A 17765-nucleotide genomic window follows, 5' to 3' on the forward strand; every position below is an offset into this window, starting at 1 on the left:
GGGCAGTATGTACACAAGTGTAAGTGTGTACGAGGGGCAGTATGTACACAAGTGTAAGTGTGTATGAGGGGCAGTATGTACACAAGAGTGCAGCAACTGTAGGAGGCCAGAAAAGGCCACTGTGTCTCCAGGAGCTGGAGGCACCGCCAGTCGAGAGGCACTTGGAATGGCGCCAGGAGTCCAGCTCAGATCAGCAAGAGCACTGCCCTTTGCGCCCTTCTGAGCTGCCTCTTAGTGGCTGTGCAATGTCATAGGGAGGGTAAGGGGTGCCTGAGACACCCTGGGAGCATCCACAAGCCAGGCAAGGAGGGACAAGCTTGTCTGGAGCCAGCATGCAGTGGACCCACATGCGAGTTCTCACCGCAGTGGGATGAGCTACGGGCTCCTTCAGACTCGGGCCTGCATGCTCAGCACAGACAGTGTGGTGAGGAGCCCCCGAGACACCAAGACAGCACCCAGCTGCTTCCAAAGGGTGACAGTTTATTAGGGGTTAGGTAACGTCGTTGGTCAAAGGTCATCAGTGCAGTTCTGCCCCCCTCTCAGGGACAGGGCATGTCAGTCCAGTGTGTGGGCCTTGGAGCCGAGGGGGAAGGGCCCAGGGAGTGTCACAGTATAGCAGCAGCAGGAATAAAGTGTGAGCTCCCCCACAGCCCCACCCACAGCCTGGTCCAGGAACAGGGGTCCCCTCTCAAGGTCCTCAGGCATCTGCTACTGAGCTGGGGGTCTCCTGAGGCAGAAAGCGTCGTTGCCGGAGCACAGACTTCTCCTCCTCCTGTAGGGACAGGCAATGTATGTGTGTTACCCAGACTGGGTGACTGTCACCTACCTTGTGGCATCTACATGACCCTCACCACTCAAAATCAGTGTCACCTCAGGCCTTGCTTCATAGATGCCACCTTAGAAACAACCAGTTTGTGCACATGACACTGCCGGGCCCAGGGACACTAACACACTGTGATGGTTCATTTTAATTGTCAACTAGACACAACCTGGGATACCCTGAGGATGGAAAGTCTCAGTAAGGGAGTGTCTGAATCAAGGGAGCATGTGGTGGGTGGTGTCTTTATTAAGTTATTAATTATCCTGGGAAGACCTGCCCAGTGTGGGTGGCCCCATTCCCTACTCAGGGCTGTGGAGTGGGGAAAGTGAGCTGAGTGCAGGCATGCACACACCCGCTGCTGTCTTCTGATTGCAGACCTAATGTCAGCAGCTCTCTCGAGCTCCTGCCTCCTTGTCTCCCTTGCGAAGAATGAATGTAACCTTGAATTGTGAGATAAATAAACCCTTTCTCCCCCGAGTTCCCTGGAAAAGTATTTCGTCACAGCAACAGACAGGAAACAATGTGGGTTTAGTGTGTCAGTCCCAAAACATGAGCCCCCACATCTTCAAACGTGTGCTCTCATGTCACCCAACACCCCCCTAAGGACTTCAGTCTGTTCCCTTCAGTCAGTCAGTGGCACACATGATCTGCTGGGGACATTAGCGTCAGTGGCACACGTGATCTGCTGGGGACATTAGCGTCAGTGGCACACGTGATCTGCTGGGGACATTAGCGTCAGTGGCACACGTGATCTGCTGGGGACGTTAGCGTCAGTGGCACACGTGATCTGCTGGGGACATTAGCGTCAGTGGCACACGTGATCTGCCGGGGACATTAGCGTCAGTGGCACACGTGATCTGCTGGGGACATTAGCGTCAGTGGCACACGTGATCTGCTGGGGACGTCAGGGGACCCGGGGCCGTCCATCCTTACCACCTCTGAGGCAGTGCTCGGGCTGGCGCCCTCGGGGGAGCCCCCTTCGTCCCTTGAGCAGTCGGGTCCTGCGTCCTCCTCATACTCGGTCAGACAATCCGACTCCTCCCCTGGGGGGGAAGCACAGGTGAGGAGACACGGACTCCGGGCTGCGGTTTCCAGCCATGCATGGCCCCCATCTCCAGGCCCAGCACCCCCGACTCTCGGGGGTTCCCCTCAGCCTCTCACCATCAGCACAGCCATCAGAGACGTAGCTTGTTGGAGGCTCAATGCGGGACACAATCTCAGCCAAGTCGGTGAAGCCAGAGCTTGGGAAGGCGAGTATCTGTGGGGTGGAGAGGGTGAGGCTTTGGAAGGGGGGGTGGTCTGAAGGGTCTTAAGAGCTCAGAAGGGACCCTGAGGTGGTGTCTGAGATCAGAGGGGCTTCAGGAAAACCCAGGGGTGTACTGGATCATCTGAGGTTTCCAGAATAGAAATAGGGCTTGGGGTTCTGGAATCTCTGAATAAGACTGGCCTCAGCAAAAGTATGGCAAGCTTACATCTGCACGGCGACTCTCATTAAGGTCTGTAGACCGCCGGTCTGTGAGCATCTTCTCAATGACTTCACCACGGGTCCAGCCTCCAAACACAGCCTTCCCGTATTGGTAACCCACATCCTGTAAGAATCAAAGAGGCTGGGACTATGCCTGACACCACGGCCTGCATCTACACACAGCTTCCTTCAACATGCCCAGTAAGTGCTGGACTTCTGGGAGAGCAGGCACCTGGATTAAATCCGTTTCAGAGTGATATGTCGCATGCCTGCCCAGATTTTTCCAGTTGGTGTCCCTGTCAGACATTACCGACCAATCTCTTCACAGTCTTTCCCACTCAGCCCCACCATGCAGTATTTCAAGTACCGACTGACACAGGATGGTAACATGCAAAACTATTTTCAAGGTCTGTAAATATGCAGTATAATTGTGAATAGTGTCACGTCCCATGTCCACAGCAGACGTTAGTCTATTACGGTACATCCTTCCAGCGACCACAGAGGGATATCAGACATTTTAACATGGGGCCTCTGGGCAACAACTCCTGATCAGTATCAGCTGATGTGGGCTATGACATGTTTTGCAGGGTCAGTAGCCCACAGCTTACTGCGACATCCCTCTCCAGACCTACGGCAGACATCACTAACTGATGAGCGCGTTCCTTCTCCACTCATTAGAAAGCACAACCCAGCGCTTGCTTCAGGCAGGACAGCTGACACACAACACATTTAGTGCGAACAGAGTACATGCATCTGTGTCTGTACCTCCCGCAGACATTACTGTTCAATCGCCCGTCTACCCCCCACGGCCCCCACTCACATAGATCTGGTCGAACTTTCCGAAGTCCATGGTCTTGAAGCAGTCGATGGACGGGCGCAGGTACTCGCAATAGGAGCTAGACTTGACAACTTCCAGCTGCCGCACACAGGACACGTACGCCAGGCGGGACTGGATCTCAGCCATGTCTGGAACCTTCACCTTGTCTGCCCAGGGGTTTAGCCGTTTCCACAGCAACCACCAGCCAGACAGGCTGTCCCCATAGGTGCTGAGATCTGTCTCGTCCTGGCTTCCCACGTCGATGGCAATGACTGTTTTGGCCCCCATGCTGCGGGCGATGTCCGCTGTGGAGCCAAGAGGTCAGCAGCCTCTCCCAATAGGGGCCCAGCAGGGCAGGGATGGATGCCCAGCCCAGTCCCACAGATACCACAAAACAACACCGGGGAAGGGAAGTGGGAGGGCACATGCCAACATCATGGTGTCATGCAAATGACATGGAAATTGATGCAAATGAAGCCAAGGGAAGGTGGTCCAGTGTGAATGGCAGTTGTGTCTGTGGCTGTCTATCTGCATGTCTGTATACTCCGGAGGCGGTCTTGTAGCCAACCCCAGTCCAAGGGAATACCTGACTGTCTGTTCTACTTTGTGTAGCGATCCTTGAGTTTATGTCTCTGGGCGTGCATGTCACCTGCACATGCCTGTGTCTGTTCACATGCCTCTTGTCTGAGTCCCTGTGGGAAGCAGCATGGCTGCCTGCTGCCTGCATTTCTCGCTAGGCCTGTCTGAAAGCTTATCAGCAAATGTCCATCTGTGTGTGCTGTGGGCAGGCTGGAGGTCAATACTTCCTCTATCACTTGCCACCTTAAAAATCAAAAAGATTAGTCCGGGCGGCGGTGGCTCACGCCTTTAGTCCCAGCACTTGAGAAGTGGACACAGGAAGACCATACGTTGAAGATCATCCTCAGCTATGTGGTAAGTTGGAGGCCAGCTTAGGTTCAACTACGGCAACAATAAGGAGCAGGACCAGTGAGATGCTCCGCAGGAAGGGGCGCTTACTAAACCACGATGACCAGAGCTCAGCCTCCGGGACCCACAGGGTGGAATGAGAAACCTAACTCCTAAGAGTTGTCCTCCGACCTCCACATGCACACATGAAACTAAACAGTATGTAATTATTAAAAAATGCTTTCTTCATGGAAGTCAAGCACAGGCCCAGATGCACACCGTGTGCTGCAGCTGCCAGTCTCCTGGTCTGTGAGACCAGAAGAGAGAGGGGGGAGAGAGGGGAGAGGGGGGAGAGAGAGGGGGGAGGAGAGGGGAGAGGGGGGAGAGGGGGAGGAGGGAGGAGAGAGGGGGAGAGGGGGAGAGAGAGGGAGAGGGGGAGAGAGAGGGAGGGGGAGAGGGGGGAGGAGAGGAGAGGGGAGAGGGGGGAGGAGGGGAGAGGGGGGAGGGGGAGAGAGGGGGAGAGAGGGGGAGGGGGAGAGGGGGAAGGGGGAGAGAGGGGGAGGGGGAGGAGGGGGGAGAGGGGGGGGAGAGAAAGAGAGAGATGGAGAGAGATGGAGGGAGAGGGGCAGAGATGGGGGAAAGAGGGAGAGAAGGGGAGAGGGGGGAGAGAGGGGGGACAGAAAAAGAGAGAGGGGGAGAGGGGGGTGAGGGGGAGAGAAACTGACTTACAAATATGGCGGTACACTTTTTGAGAGTGAGGGTTTCTCTGTTTAGCCCTGGCTGTCCTGGAACTCACACTGTAGACCAGGCTGGCCTCCAACTCAGAGATCTGCCTGCCCCTGGCTCCTGAGTGCTGGGATTAAAGGGGTGCGCCACCACCGCCCGGCAAGAGGGTGAGTTGTGTTTTAGAGGCGCACACCATCCACCTCCATCTGCGCTTGTGAAGTCAGCAGCCATGCTGGGTATGTAGCTCGGTTAGTACTGTGTCTGCACAGCATGAAGAAGCCCTGGGTTCCACCCCTAGGACCATGTAAACCGGGCATGGTAGAGCACATTTGGCATCCCAGCAGCCCAGAGGTGGAGGCAGGAGGATCAGAAGTTCAAGAGCATCTCTGATTACCTATCAAGTTTGAGGCCTGTCTAAAAATGTTTTAAGTTTGTGGATATGAAAAATGCTTAGCTTGGTCACACAGGCACCTCACTCTATCTGCATGTCTATGCACACATATTCCACAGAGTGTGCAGGACAGGTGTGAATGAACACACTGGTCACTGTGTAACTGACATCTCAAGTATGTGTTTATTCAGATGCGTGCACGTGTTCTACCCACGTAAGCACCCGAGAGAACAAGTGTGCGTGGGGAACTGGTGTGCATGGGCAGGAGTGCGTTCTCTGCACATGTACGTGTGACTGCAGCAGCCCTTGCTCCTCATGTGTGCACCTCTCTGTGTCTACCATAACACATGAGAATGGCGAGGCACTGGTCTGACATGGTCTCTGCTTCCTGATCCTCCTGCCTCTCTCTCCCGAGTCCTGGGATGACAGGTGTTCGGCATCAGGCCTGGTTTGTGTGAGCAGGGGGTAGAATGTAGAGCTCTGCTCACACTAGGCAAGTTCTTCACCAGCCGAGCTGTAGCTCACTTTTAATTATGTATATACTGAGATAGGGTCTCATGGAGCCCCAGATGGCCTCAAATTCTATGTAGCTAAGGATGGCCTTGAACTTCTATTTTTGTTGTTGCTTTGTTTTATTTGTTTGTTTGTTTTTTCCAGACAGGGTTTCTTTGTGTCGCCCTGGCTGTCCTGGAACTGGTTTTGCAGACCGGGCTGGTCTCAACCTCAGAGATCCACCTGCCTCTGCCTCCCTAGTGTATCACCACTGCCAGGTGGCCTTGAACTTCTTATCCTCCTGCCTCCACCTTCCAAATTCTGGGATCACGGTGTGTGCTACTACCATGCCTGATGTGTGTACTTTTCAAATGTTCACGTCACTGTCCACACACACTCACATGACTGTTTGTGTGCATGAGTACATGCATGTCACTCCACATCCCTGCATAAGCTGTGTGTGTCCTGAGCTTGTCCATCCACATGCACCAGCCCCTTCAGGTCTGCATGTGCGGGAGTCAGCGTGGGCACGTGCCCGAGATAAAAGTCCATGCAGATGTGAGTGGGCAGCCACTTGCCTGGCAGGTTGTTGATGTAGCCACCGTCCATGAGCAGGTGCCCATCCTTCGGGTCGCACAGCGGGGGCAGGTAGCCTGAGAGCGTCATGCTGGCACGCACATACCGCCACAGGGAGCCTGCCCGGTGGGATACACAGACACAGACACGCACAGACACGCTCAGACACACTCGGAGGCCCGGCCAGCCCTTGGGCTCGCTGACCTGGAACGTTGTTAACGTAACACCCGTCCACCAGCAGGTGCCCGTCCTTGGGGTCGCAGAGCGGGGGCAGGTAGGGACAGTAGGAGGCACTGGCCCGGACGTAACGCCACACACAGCCTGTGGGGGATGGCGGGAGGGGGTGAGGTGCCCGACAAGCCTCCCAGCTCCCCACTCCGGAAGATGGACATACCTGGGGCCTTCGGGACATTAGTGGGTGATGGTTAGTGGTCGGTGGACGGGCCCAGGTGGACGGTCACTTGTGTTAACAACGTCCCAGACGCTCAGCTGCCCCTCCCCTACGGCCCACCCCCACACGGCTGGCCAGCATGGTTGTAGCAGGGCCAGGCAGGATGGCACCCACCATCTTTGTGGACACGCATGGCAGAGGCAGTGATGTCTGTGGTCACATTGAAGTAAGGCAGCCACAGGTCCTAGGAAGGGGCAAAAAACGAGGTAGCAGGGGGTAGAAAGCCCATGGGAAGAGACAGGCAGGGCCATGTGTGGGGGATGGGCAAACCTCAATCTGCTTATCCTGGAAGACACGGTGGATACTTCGGTTAAAGGCTGAGCCAGTAAACATGGAGGTAACGGGATATGTAAGGTCCAGTACGGGCTCCAGTACAGAAGTCATGCTCTATGGATCAAATGGTCAGAATGAGCGGCTCAGAATCACAGAGATCATCGCTCCAGGAACAGCCAGGTACACACAGGGACTGTGAGTGCCACTTGGTACCACGATTGCTCTAGCTGGAGTTTGGGGATTAGAGTCATTGGCTAAGAAGTCGCAGAAGGGTCATCTGAGGTCCCAGTGATATTACTGTAAGGATCTAGGCAGAATCTCCCGAGCATGGAACCCTGCCCAGACCACCAGATCAGGCTACGGCATCATCACAGGTCTCCCTGCACTTCTGCCACCCCATCACCTCACACCCATGAAACACACCTTGGCCCATTCCCGGGCTCGCTGTTTAGTGCGGCTGGCGCTGCGTTCCTCCGCGTACAGGGCCCCGATGAAGGAGCCGATAGACGTGCCGCCCACAAGGTCGACGGGCACCCCTGCCTCCTCCAATGCCTTCAGCACCCCAATATGTGAGCAGCCTCTGCAGAATAGAGGGGGCCCAGTGACAAACTGGGGATCTGCTAGGACCTGCCCCCACGAATTCTGCTCCCACTTCTCCTGGCAAAGAAAACCGTGACCAGCTACCAAGCTATGTGACCAGCTACAGGTCTCTCCAAGGTAATAAGCTCCACTCACTAGTCACCCTGGCCCTGCCCCTTAGGATTCCCCAGCAAGGAAGCTGTATCTTTGAATACACCCCCGCCCTGCCCCTCACCTGGCTCCGCCCCCACCCAGCACCAGGGCAATAGTGTTTCCAGTGAGCACCCGTGCTAAGCGGGAGAAGTCGCTGTGCCGATCTGCACGCCTGGAGAAAACCTTCTCATACAGCTCGTGCTGGGATCCAAGAGAGAACAAAGATGCATTAGACTCTGGTAATAGGGGTCAGGTCCAGGGCACCACTCAGGCACACGCTGATCTCTGCTACCCGTCCCCGCCTGGTCTAGACTCGGTCTCAGCTCCCTAAGTCCTGCTTCTAGACAGGAGAGGGTGTGTGCCTCCTAGGGGCCCTCTCAAGGCCCCACCCAAGCCCTGGCCTGCTGTGGAGCAGGCTGTAGCCCTATATTTCAACCTTAGGCAGATGAGACTTGGCAGAGGAGGGCATGACATCAAGCTACACCCACAGACGAAGGGCTGTGTCCCCGGTCCGGAGCAGCAGGGGGCGTGCCACGAAGGGCCCGTCTCCAAGCCATGCCCAAACCTCAACTGCAGACAGAAGAGCAGTTACCCTCAAGCCCTAGCCCCGCTGGAATGGAAGTAGCCCCCAAACCACACCTGCAGAAAGAAGGTGTACCTCCCGAGGCTCTGACGGCGCTGCACCCAAGCCCCGCCCCTCACCAGTTTAGCCGGGCTGCGGCGCGAAAAGAGGCGGCGCGGGCAGCGCAGGTGCAGGTGGCCCGAGCACCAGCTGCGCATGTTGAGCCACTCCACTGTGCGCGCGGGGCCTGGGCCTTCCTCCCGGTGCAGCAGGACCAGCTGCTTCAAGGCACGCACGGCAGTGTTCTCCAGCATCTGCTCCAGCTGTGGAAGACAGAGACAGGCGGGGGCCGCTGAGACCTTCTCTACCCTCACCTGGCCAAACTCGGCCCCGTCACAGAGTCACAACACCGTGAGAGCGCGCATGGCCTTGTACAGGTGCAGAAGGGCAAGGGATGGATGGGATCCCGAGGGGAGAGTGGGAAGGGGCGCGGATTACTGCGCATGGTTTCCAGACCTGACCAACAGTGGGCTCCTGGTCACCCAGGCCCACAATAAGGATGCAGTCAGCCTGGCGTAGGCAACGCACGGTCCAGGGGGTCAGCGATGTGTCAGTTTGGTAGAGCACAATGCGATGGGCATCTTCCTGCTGGGCCAGCCACCCTGACAGCCGGAATTCTTGAATGCTGGGATGAGATGAGTGAGGGTCATCTTGGAGCTGGCCTGGGGTCCCACAGCCTCTCCCAATATACAGACAGTGTAACCCTACTGCTGGGAAGAGTTAGACAATCCACGGTCCTAGCAGTTACAATTCACGCCAAAGAGGGGGTGGGAAGGTGTCGAAATGGGGACCCTGGTGTTGCAAGGGCATATGTATGTTTATTTTTACATATTGGTTTTGCATTACTTTGCTATGCGACATCATCTACAAAAATACCAAGAACCATGTAAACAAATTACAATAATAATAATAATAGTAATAAAACACTCATAAGTATGTTTTGAGCCACGCTCGTAGCAATGAGAGCTGCATATGGCCCCTGGGTTTCTAGTCTGACAACCCTGCCAGGAAGAGAGACTTGCCCACGTTGTCTCCCTACTGATCCCACGGATGGGACACCTTGTTCAGAAGCCTAGCATTCCGACCACATGCCTCCCACCCTTCCAGCGTCCCTCCCCAACCCCCACAGACCTATCCAGTGCCGAAGCCCCCAGCCGCGCCCGGATGATGTCGCTGTTGAGGAGGAGCGTGGGACCTAGTGGCAGTTGAGGAACGGAAATCAGGAACCTGGTTCAGCATTTGGGAGGCCTCTGCTAGAACAGACACTTTTCACCCGTTGCTGTGGCTTAGGGTCTTTTCCCATCCCGCCCGCCAGCCCCTCACCAGCCAGGGTCTATCCACTTATTAGGGCTGACTGGTGTGCATGCACGTGGTTCACTGGACAGACTTCCCACTCACCAATAGCTTGCAGAGCATGCTGCAGTTCCAGGGTGAAGGCCATCATGGGCACCTCAGCACACACGGGGAGGATGGCTACAGTGGACAGGTTGCTGGCTGGGTTGGTCAGTTCGGAGTGCTGGGGGACACTGAGCCCAGAGCCTGTTGAAACACCAGGAGCAGACTGGCTGGGCAACTCTGTGTCTGGAGAAGTGGATGTCTTCTTTCTCCCCACCTCCGCTGCTATCCCTGCTACCTTATGTGCCTTTCCACCTCCTCTTCCACCTCCTCCTCTTCCCCCACCTTCCCCCTCCATACTTCCTCTCCTCCCTCTTCATCCTCCACCTTCTCCTCTCTCGCTGTTCTCTGTCCCCCAGCCCCTCGCTGCTCTGAGCTATTATTATGGCTGTTATTATGGTATTCCATGCTGAGGCCATGGCTGTGGTACCCGACATACAATTCTACCCTTGGGTGTCTCTTGTTGAGACGTGGCCAGTACCCTTCACTTCTGGCCTTAGTCTCAGTGAGAGCCGTCATGCAATTTTGTTGTTGCCGTTCTTTTCTGAGACAGGGTCTCATGCAGCTGAGGGTGACCTAGAAATCCTGCCTCCTGCACCCGACCCCCAAGTGCTAGGATAACAGACACGTGCTATATACCCAGCTACCCATTATGCAACGTTAGAACCATTCAGATTCACTCCATTCTGACTTCAGCCACGGTGTCCCAACATCAAGCTAGACAAGTACATACTTTTGACTCATCCAGATGGAGATGTCTCCTGGCCAGGCCTCACTTCATACCTTACCTCCTGGTTGGCTCTTCTCTCCCATATGACACACTTCACGAACTCAAACACTTTCCAAGGCTCTTTGCTCCTGACCCCATCTCTCCCTCTCATCTCTCCCTCTCAAGTTACTCCTTGTGGTGGTTCAAAAGCACCAACCCTGGACTAGGGCTATAGGTCAGTTGGTGGAGCGCTTGGCTTAGGAGCGCTTGGCTTGGCTGCCCAACACTCTGAGTTCCAGCCACAACATCACGTACACCTGATGTGGTAGCATATGCTTGTGAGCTAGCACTCAGAAGGTGGAGGCAAGGGCATCGTCAATTCAAGGTCATCCTTGGCTGGATAACGAGTTCAAGCCCATCCTGGGCAACATGAGACCCTGTCTCAAAACAAACAAACAAACAAAGCCCCCAAACCACCAAACCTCATGTGGCCCTACCTACTTCTTCTCCACATCCAGCTTCAGGTCAACTGCCAAGGCTCAGCCCACAGTCCTCAGAGGCCCCTCCACCCTTCCTTCTCTCCACTTTCTGCCTGCAGCCCTGTGTAGTTACCTTACTTTGTTTCCCTGTCTGTACTCACCGGCTCCTGACGCTGGGATCTTTGTGTGTGTTGTTGAAATTATGTCTTTCCTACCTACATGCCCTTGACCTTTATTCCCTGGATGTCAAGGTTTACGTGGGGGAAAGGTTAGCAAAAAATGTAAAAAATGTAAAGCTCAGGCCCATTCAGTGGCATGGCTTAAACAGACTGCACTGTGATTATTCTAGCTCACAGAAACCACACTCCATTAGCTAGAACCACACTTCCTAGCCGGTCAGTTCAACTTCAGAAGCCATTTACCAATGTGCCCCGGTGCCATATGCCAAGTGCTCTCTTGTTATTATATTTTGAGTCTCTCCCAAGATGCTCAGGTTGTATTCTATTGAGACTAGGAACCAACCTCCCTGCTGAAAAATCCACCCCCATGGACCTACAAGATGGCTAGCAGGCAAAGGTGTTGCTTTGAAGCCTGATGGCCCCAGGACCCATATGGTGGGAGGTAGAAAACTGATTCCTCTGACCTTCACACATGTTCAGGGACGGACACACACACACACACACACACACACACACACACACACACACACGATAAATAAGTGTAATAAAAATGTTGCCCTTATTTAAAAAAAGAATCCGCCCACTAGCATACTTTAAACCAATCAACAAGCTGCCTGAAACAAGGACTACATTTCCCTGCATACACTAGATGCACGTGTGATAAGGGCAGCCCCCATTGGGACAACTTCCGGTCTCAATCCCGCCCCCAGCAAGATTTACGGTCAAATTTAGTTTCCAATCATGCTGTTTGATAGAATGCTCTGGGCACACCAGTCCACTATGCCCCGGGGCTGGCAAACTCACCTGGAAAGGGTCCTTGCAACTGCTGCAGATTGCCTAGAATTTTCTGACTCAGGAGATGAATAAGGCGGGTCACGACCTGAGGCAGGGGATTGGGGGAGAGCGAGGAAAATTGTGTTTAGCGGGACAGAAGGGTCCCACCTTCGCTCCCTTCACCTGGTAGGCTAGAAATCCTGTTACTTGGGCTGCACCCCGCCCAGGGCAGCCCGGCACACCGAGGCTCCGCCCCCTACCGTCTACCTCCCCAACCAGGAGCTGCACCTGTGGGTACCGACGTTTGATGTGGCCTAGGGTGCCCTCCGGGAGCTTGGCCAGCTCTGTGTCTCGCACGGCGTGCACAGTGGTGGCTCGTGGCTGCCGGGTCAGCGCCTCCACCTGGGATACAAAATAAGAATTCTCGTCAGGTGAGAATGGAGACCTGAAGAGACGGATTGAGGGTGGAGTCCAGACTCCTCACCCACCGGGACTGATTGCTTGTGACTCTCAGGGAAGTGGCCTGGGTCGGGACTGAAGTTGGGGATGCATTCTCCACTTCCATCAGATTACCCAGGTGATGTGCATATAGGTGAAGGGCTGGTTATGCTTGCAGAGAGAAGGGGGCTGCCCTTACCACACCAATGAGATCCCCGCGGCCGTACTCCCCAACTAGCTCCTTCTTGCCACTGCCCCGTTGGATGACACTGCGGAGCCGCCCATTTAGTACAATGTAGGTGCAGTCTGACCGGTCGCCCTGCCTGGGGTGGACGAAGAGCGGAGTCAGGTAAAACTGGAGGTAGAGTCTGAGCAGGACAGGATCGGGAGGCAGGATCAGGGTGGTACCTGTAGAGCGCGCGGCCGGCCTCCACAGCGGTCCAGTCGATGGCAAAGTCCATCTGGCGCACGAACGGCGACATCCTCGCGGCCACCGTGTGCGCAGCACTCAGCACCACACTGGGCTGTGCACGCATGATCCTGCAAGCAAAAAGAAGGGGTGTGTGGGACGAGGCCTTCTCGGGACGTGTTAAAAGGAAAGAAGAAAACGGGTGTCGGCTGGGGAGTGAGACAGGAAGGACCCAAAACGGCCTTAGAAGGTGTTGGGAGGCCCTATCTGGGGGCTCCTTCCTGCCCTTCTAGAAACGGGGTTGGGGGATGAACAGCGCTCATCCAGGTGCCCACCCCAATCTCAGCCTTACTCGTAGAAGTCGGACTTGGAGATCCGCAGGAAAGTACAGTCTCTCTGGGCACGTAGTGTGAAGATGAGGGGTTCTCCGGTGAGCACGGCCAGCTGGCCCACCAGCTCTCCGGGCTGTGCCACAAACAGGCACACTTCCTCAGCCTTGTCAATCATGCGTTGGTACACGTGCAGGCAGCCCCAGAGCACAAAGTGCAGGCTCACGTCCTGTTAGGACAGAGGTTGGGCAATGAGATGAGCCAGCCACAGCACCTCTCCCCTAAGCTCAGGTCAGTGCACCTCACGGGACGGCTTCAAGAAGGGCTAAGAAGAAAAGGCTGGGGATACGGCTCCTAGGGCAGAGAACTGGCCTGGTGCACGGGAAGCCCTGCCTTTCCACATACACAGACGCGGCGGTGCACACCTATAGTCCCAGCACTCAGCACTCTGGAAGCAGAGGCAGAAATGCATACGAAGGAAGGAGGGTTCAAAGTCACCCTTGACTACAGAGCAAGTCTGAGACCACCCTGGGCTATCTGAGACCCCGTCTCAACAACACAAGTAAAAGAAAAAGAGAAAAAAGCAAGCCAGCCGAGGGTGGTGTTTCCCACCTACAATTCTAGCTCTTGTGAGGCTGAGGCAGCAAGACAGCTTGAGTTTGGAGCCAGCCAGAGCTACACAGTAAGGCCCTGTCTCGGAAATAAGATGGAATAAAACACAACGGATGAAGATGTAACACAGTTGGTGGAGCGCTTGCTTAGCACGTGATAGCCCCAAACTCAATTCCCACCACCATATAACCTGGTGATGCATGACTCCAGTCCCAGCCCTCGGGTGGAGGTTAAGGTCATCCTCAGCTGCAAACCCCGTTCAACAGCAGCCTGGGATACGTGAAAACCCGTCATGATTTAAAATGTAGCTCATTGAAGCGGAGCGCTTGCCCAGATGAAGCCGAGAGTTCAGTCCCCGGCGCCAGACACACAGGTGTCTTGGTGCACATCAGTAATCCTCACTCTCATAGAATGCAAAAGTAGGGGATGGAAAGACTGGATATGAACGATTGGTCTGTTTTTGGTGTCCAACATAATTGTTCCCAGGGACACCTTGTAGATACCAAAATTCATGATGCTAATTCACCTGGACAAAATGGTGTTGTATTTGCATAGAACCTGTACACACTATACACTCTCCTATAGACTTTAAACTATTTCTAGGCAACTATTTATCCTCTAATACTATGTAAATATTGCTAGACTGTATTGCTTGGGAAATGTTGTACCTGTCCATACAGACACATAGTCTTAGGCCTACCTACACTTTATTTCTCTTTTCTTTTTTAGAAACAGCGTCTCACTATTACTTGCCTGGCCTGGAACTGCTATGTAGACCTGGCTGGCCTTGAACTCTAGAAATCCACCTACCTCTGCCTCCAGAGTGCTGAGATTAAAGGCGTGTGCCATCATGTCCAGCCTTTTTTTTAATGATGTGTTTCTGTTGTATGTGTATGAGTGTTCGTTTGCCTGTGTATATGTGCACCATGTGCCCGCCTGGTGCTTTCAGAGTTCAGAAGAGGGCGATGGATCCCTGGATCTGGAATTACAGGCAGCTGTGAGTTGAATCTGTGTCCTCTGGAGGAGCAGCAGGTGCTCCTGAGCCATCTCTCCAGCCACACTAGGTACATTTTCAGTCCTTGCTGGTTGAATTCTGCAGCTAGGATGATCCTATGTACGTATCTATACCAGAATCTGTACCCGGAACAGACATTGCTAATGGGTCACCAAACTCGGAGGCCAGATTAAGGCCCATGAATTCTTTTCAAAAGAAACCCAGCAGGAGGCTGAAAAACTACACAGAGCCAGGCCTGGGCAGATGCCTGTAATCCCAGCACTTAAAAGGCAGAGAAAGGAGGATAAGGAGTTCAAGGCCAGCCTAGGCAATATGAGATCATCTCATAAAAATAAAGCAGACACATTTATGGAGAAAGAAAGATTAGTGATTGCCAGGCCTCCAGTGAGAGGTTGGTAGCTAAGATCTTTTCAAGGTGATCAAATGTCTTAAAATTGATCCCACAACTCTGTGAATGTATAAAAACTCAGTAAAATACACACTTTAAACAGGCAAACTGAATGAGTTATGAACTACTATTCAACCATGGGGTCCCCCTTGAAAAGAGCCTCTCTGGGCTTTTGCCTGGCTCAGAGTAAAAGCACTTGCTCCCAAGCTTGACAACCAAATTCAATCCCCGGGCCCCAAAGAGTGGAAGGAGAACTGACTTCCAAAGGCTGTCCTCTGACCAGCACGTATGCTTGTGCATGCATGCCCACATACACACCCACAAACCAGCAAAGAATAAAAACCTTTAAAGCAATAGGTCCCCTTGCGCTGGTGTAACCATTCCATTTGATCCCCCGATTGCTTCTGTGTCCTCCATGGAGCATGTCCCTTTCTATTTCGAGGTATTTCAAAGTATCTTTCTTTTTTCCCACCCCTCCCCCAGTGCTAGGGATCAAACAGGTCTTCAGCCAGGTGTGGTGCCAAGGTCAGGAGGCGGAGGCGGGAGGGGCTCCAGTTCAGGGCCCCCTGGACTACAGGGAATTCCAGGCTAGCCTGGTCTACTTGAGACCTCAAAAAAGAAAAACCGGGGACAGGCAAGATGCTCAGCTGGTAAATGTACTTGTTGCCAAGCCTGACAACCTGAGTTCAATGCCAGGTCTCCTATGGTGAAAGAACTGGCTCCCCCAGCTGTCCTCTGACCTCCACATGTGCATCACTTCATGAATGCGTGCACATGCACACGCACACCCATGCACGCACGCACGCACGCACGCACGCACGCACGCACGCGCACGCACTCCTGGCCGTTCAAGCTAGGCAGCGTCACCCCAGGACTTTTGCACAACGTGCTCTCTATCTAGACTGACCTTTCCTCCACCTAACCCTAACTCATCGCCCCACCCTTCCTGCTCCGCTGGTGGTGCTCACATCCTCAGAGGCACTGCCCCATCAGCCAGTCTTTGTAGTGCCAAGAGCATGGCCTTTGTAGCTCTCAGCCCTGTGAGTTTGCAAGGATTTATGCGCTGCTCCTCTGAGCGCCGTCCGTCAGAACCGCTGACTCACCAAAAGCACACAGATATTGTTTCGCCTCCTGTCTAGCAAGCAGGACAGGATCCCAGACATGGCAAATGCTCAGTATATGGCTGTTTCTCTCTTTTGTGGTTAGCCTCACCAGCCAGACACATCCTAGCCCCACGCCTTTATAAAAGAGGAATTGAAACCACCTAGAGATGGGAAGATCTTTCTCTGTCCAGCACACCAGCCTGCCTGAGGAGACACAGCAGCAAGAGTGATGAAGGGCAAGGTGAAGGGATCCACATGCATATGTGCCAGAACCTTCTGAGACAAATTCCAGGCAGTGTTCGGATCACATACAGGAATTATTAAAACCACGCTATGGGTGTTACTGTATTGGGAGTGTGTGTGTGTGTGTGTGTGTGTGTGTGTGTGTGTGTGTGTGTGTTCACACAGGTTATGTGTCATATGAAAGCCAGAGGGACAGCCTGGGTGTTGTTCCTCAGACGCTGTCCATCTTCTTTCTGTTGTGATTTGCTTGAGACAGGGTCTCACTGTGTATCCCTGGATGGCCTAGAACTCGCTGTGTAGCCCAGGCTAACCTCAACCTCATGGAGATCTATCCTTCTTCCGCCTCCAGAACTGCATGTGCCCCTGAACTTGGCTCAGTTGTTTTTTTTTTGAGACAAGTTTACCCTTGGGACCCAGCGCTTGCTTAGCTTAGGCTGGGGGTTTAGCAACCCCCCAAGTCTCCTCCTGTCTCAGACTCACCTTGGCTGAGGTTACAAACTAATAGCACCCTGGTTTTTTTCAAGTGGGTGCTGGGGATTTGAACTCTGGTCCTTGGGCTTGCACAGCAAGTTCTTTCATCAGCTGAGCTGCCATGACTGCCAGTTCCAGATTTAGGTTTTTCAAGACAGGGTTTCTCTGTGTAGCTTTAGAGCCTGTCCTGGAACTCTCTGTAGCCCAGGCTGACCTCGAACTCACAGAGATCTGACTGGCTCTGCCTCCCCAGTGCTGGGATTAAAGGGGTGCGCCAACAGTGCCTGGCTAGTTTAGTCTTTTCAAGTCTCATATAACCTAGGTGGGCCTCAAACTTGCTATGTAGTTGAAGAGAACCTTGAACTCTCCCAATCCTCCTGCCTCTACCTCCCCAGTGCTGGGATTGCAGGCAAACAGCACTACACCACACCCTGCATTTTAATGTGGGAATGTGGGTTCTGGGCATCAAACTCATGTCCTTGTGCTTGCAAAGCACATACCTTACCATCTAAGCCATCCTTCCAACCCCTTAATGATAATTTTATACACTATTTTTAACTACTTGTTGGACTGAAATATGTCCCAGGTCAAGTGTGGACTTCTTACTTATATCATGTTGACATAATGTTTAAGACTTGGGAGCACTGTGAACTTGAAATTTTCCATTAGAGATGCGGATTATGCCTTAGAGATGGTGCAGACTTGGGAAGAAGCTTGTGTACAGCAGGGTTTCTCTGTATTACAGTAACAGGCTTCTGACACGTTGATACTTTAGTCTGGATGAGCCGTTGCATTGCTTGGGGATTCTAGTATCCTGTCTAGGGGGCACACACACACTTCGCAAGTCATAGCAATCAAAAATGTGACAGTTCGGGGCGGGCACTAGCAAGGCTCGGGGGCTAAAAATGCATATTGCTACTGTAGGGGACCCACGTGTGCTTCCCAGCACC

The 17765-nt window shown here is 53.7% G+C and overlaps 1 protein-coding gene across 20 annotated transcripts in view; it reads right to left on the minus strand.

Moving 5' to 3' along the window:
• Window positions 1-467: 467 nt before the first annotated feature.
• Pnpla6 (patatin like domain 6, lysophospholipase) overlaps window positions 468-17765 on the minus strand; it is a 30351-nt gene continuing 13053 nt past the window's right edge. For 17 of the 20 annotated variants that reach the window (XM_006970196.4, XM_015985683.3, XM_015985803.3 and 14 more), the window contains 19 exons: window positions 13007-13212; window positions 12654-12785; window positions 12445-12568; window positions 12096-12209; window positions 11838-11913; window positions 9670-9810; window positions 9403-9466; window positions 8728-8896; window positions 8352-8534; window positions 7732-7850; window positions 7341-7497; window positions 6915-7031; window positions 6759-6828; window positions 6196-6312; window positions 3106-3407; window positions 2293-2409; window positions 1982-2078; window positions 1754-1863; window positions 468-772 (listed from right to left, as the gene is read on the minus strand). In XM_006970196.4, coding sequence (XP_006970258.2) covers window positions 698-772; window positions 1754-1863; window positions 1982-2078; window positions 2293-2409; window positions 3106-3407; window positions 6196-6312; window positions 6759-6828; window positions 6915-7031; window positions 7341-7497; window positions 7732-7850; window positions 8352-8534; window positions 8728-8896; window positions 9403-9466; window positions 9670-9810; window positions 11838-11913; window positions 12096-12209; window positions 12445-12568; window positions 12654-12785; window positions 13007-13212 — 2490 coding nt within the window. In that variant the 3' untranslated portion in view covers window positions 468-697. Of the gene's footprint in view, window positions 773-1753; window positions 1864-1981; window positions 2079-2292; window positions 2410-3105; window positions 3408-6195; window positions 6313-6397; window positions 6515-6758; window positions 6829-6914; window positions 7032-7340; window positions 7498-7731; window positions 7851-8351; window positions 8535-8727; window positions 8897-9402; window positions 9467-9669; window positions 9811-11837; window positions 11914-12095; window positions 12210-12444; window positions 12569-12653; window positions 12786-13006; window positions 13213-17765 lie in introns of all 20 variants that reach the window. The other 3 variants (XM_042268188.2, XM_076560397.1, XM_015985635.3) reach the window with 1 other exon arrangement.

This window comes from Peromyscus maniculatus, chromosome 23, assembly GCF_049852395.1.
Source record: "Peromyscus maniculatus bairdii isolate BWxNUB_F1_BW_parent chromosome 23, HU_Pman_BW_mat_3.1, whole genome shotgun sequence".
NCBI lineage: Eukaryota > Metazoa > Chordata > Mammalia > Rodentia > Cricetidae > Peromyscus > Peromyscus maniculatus.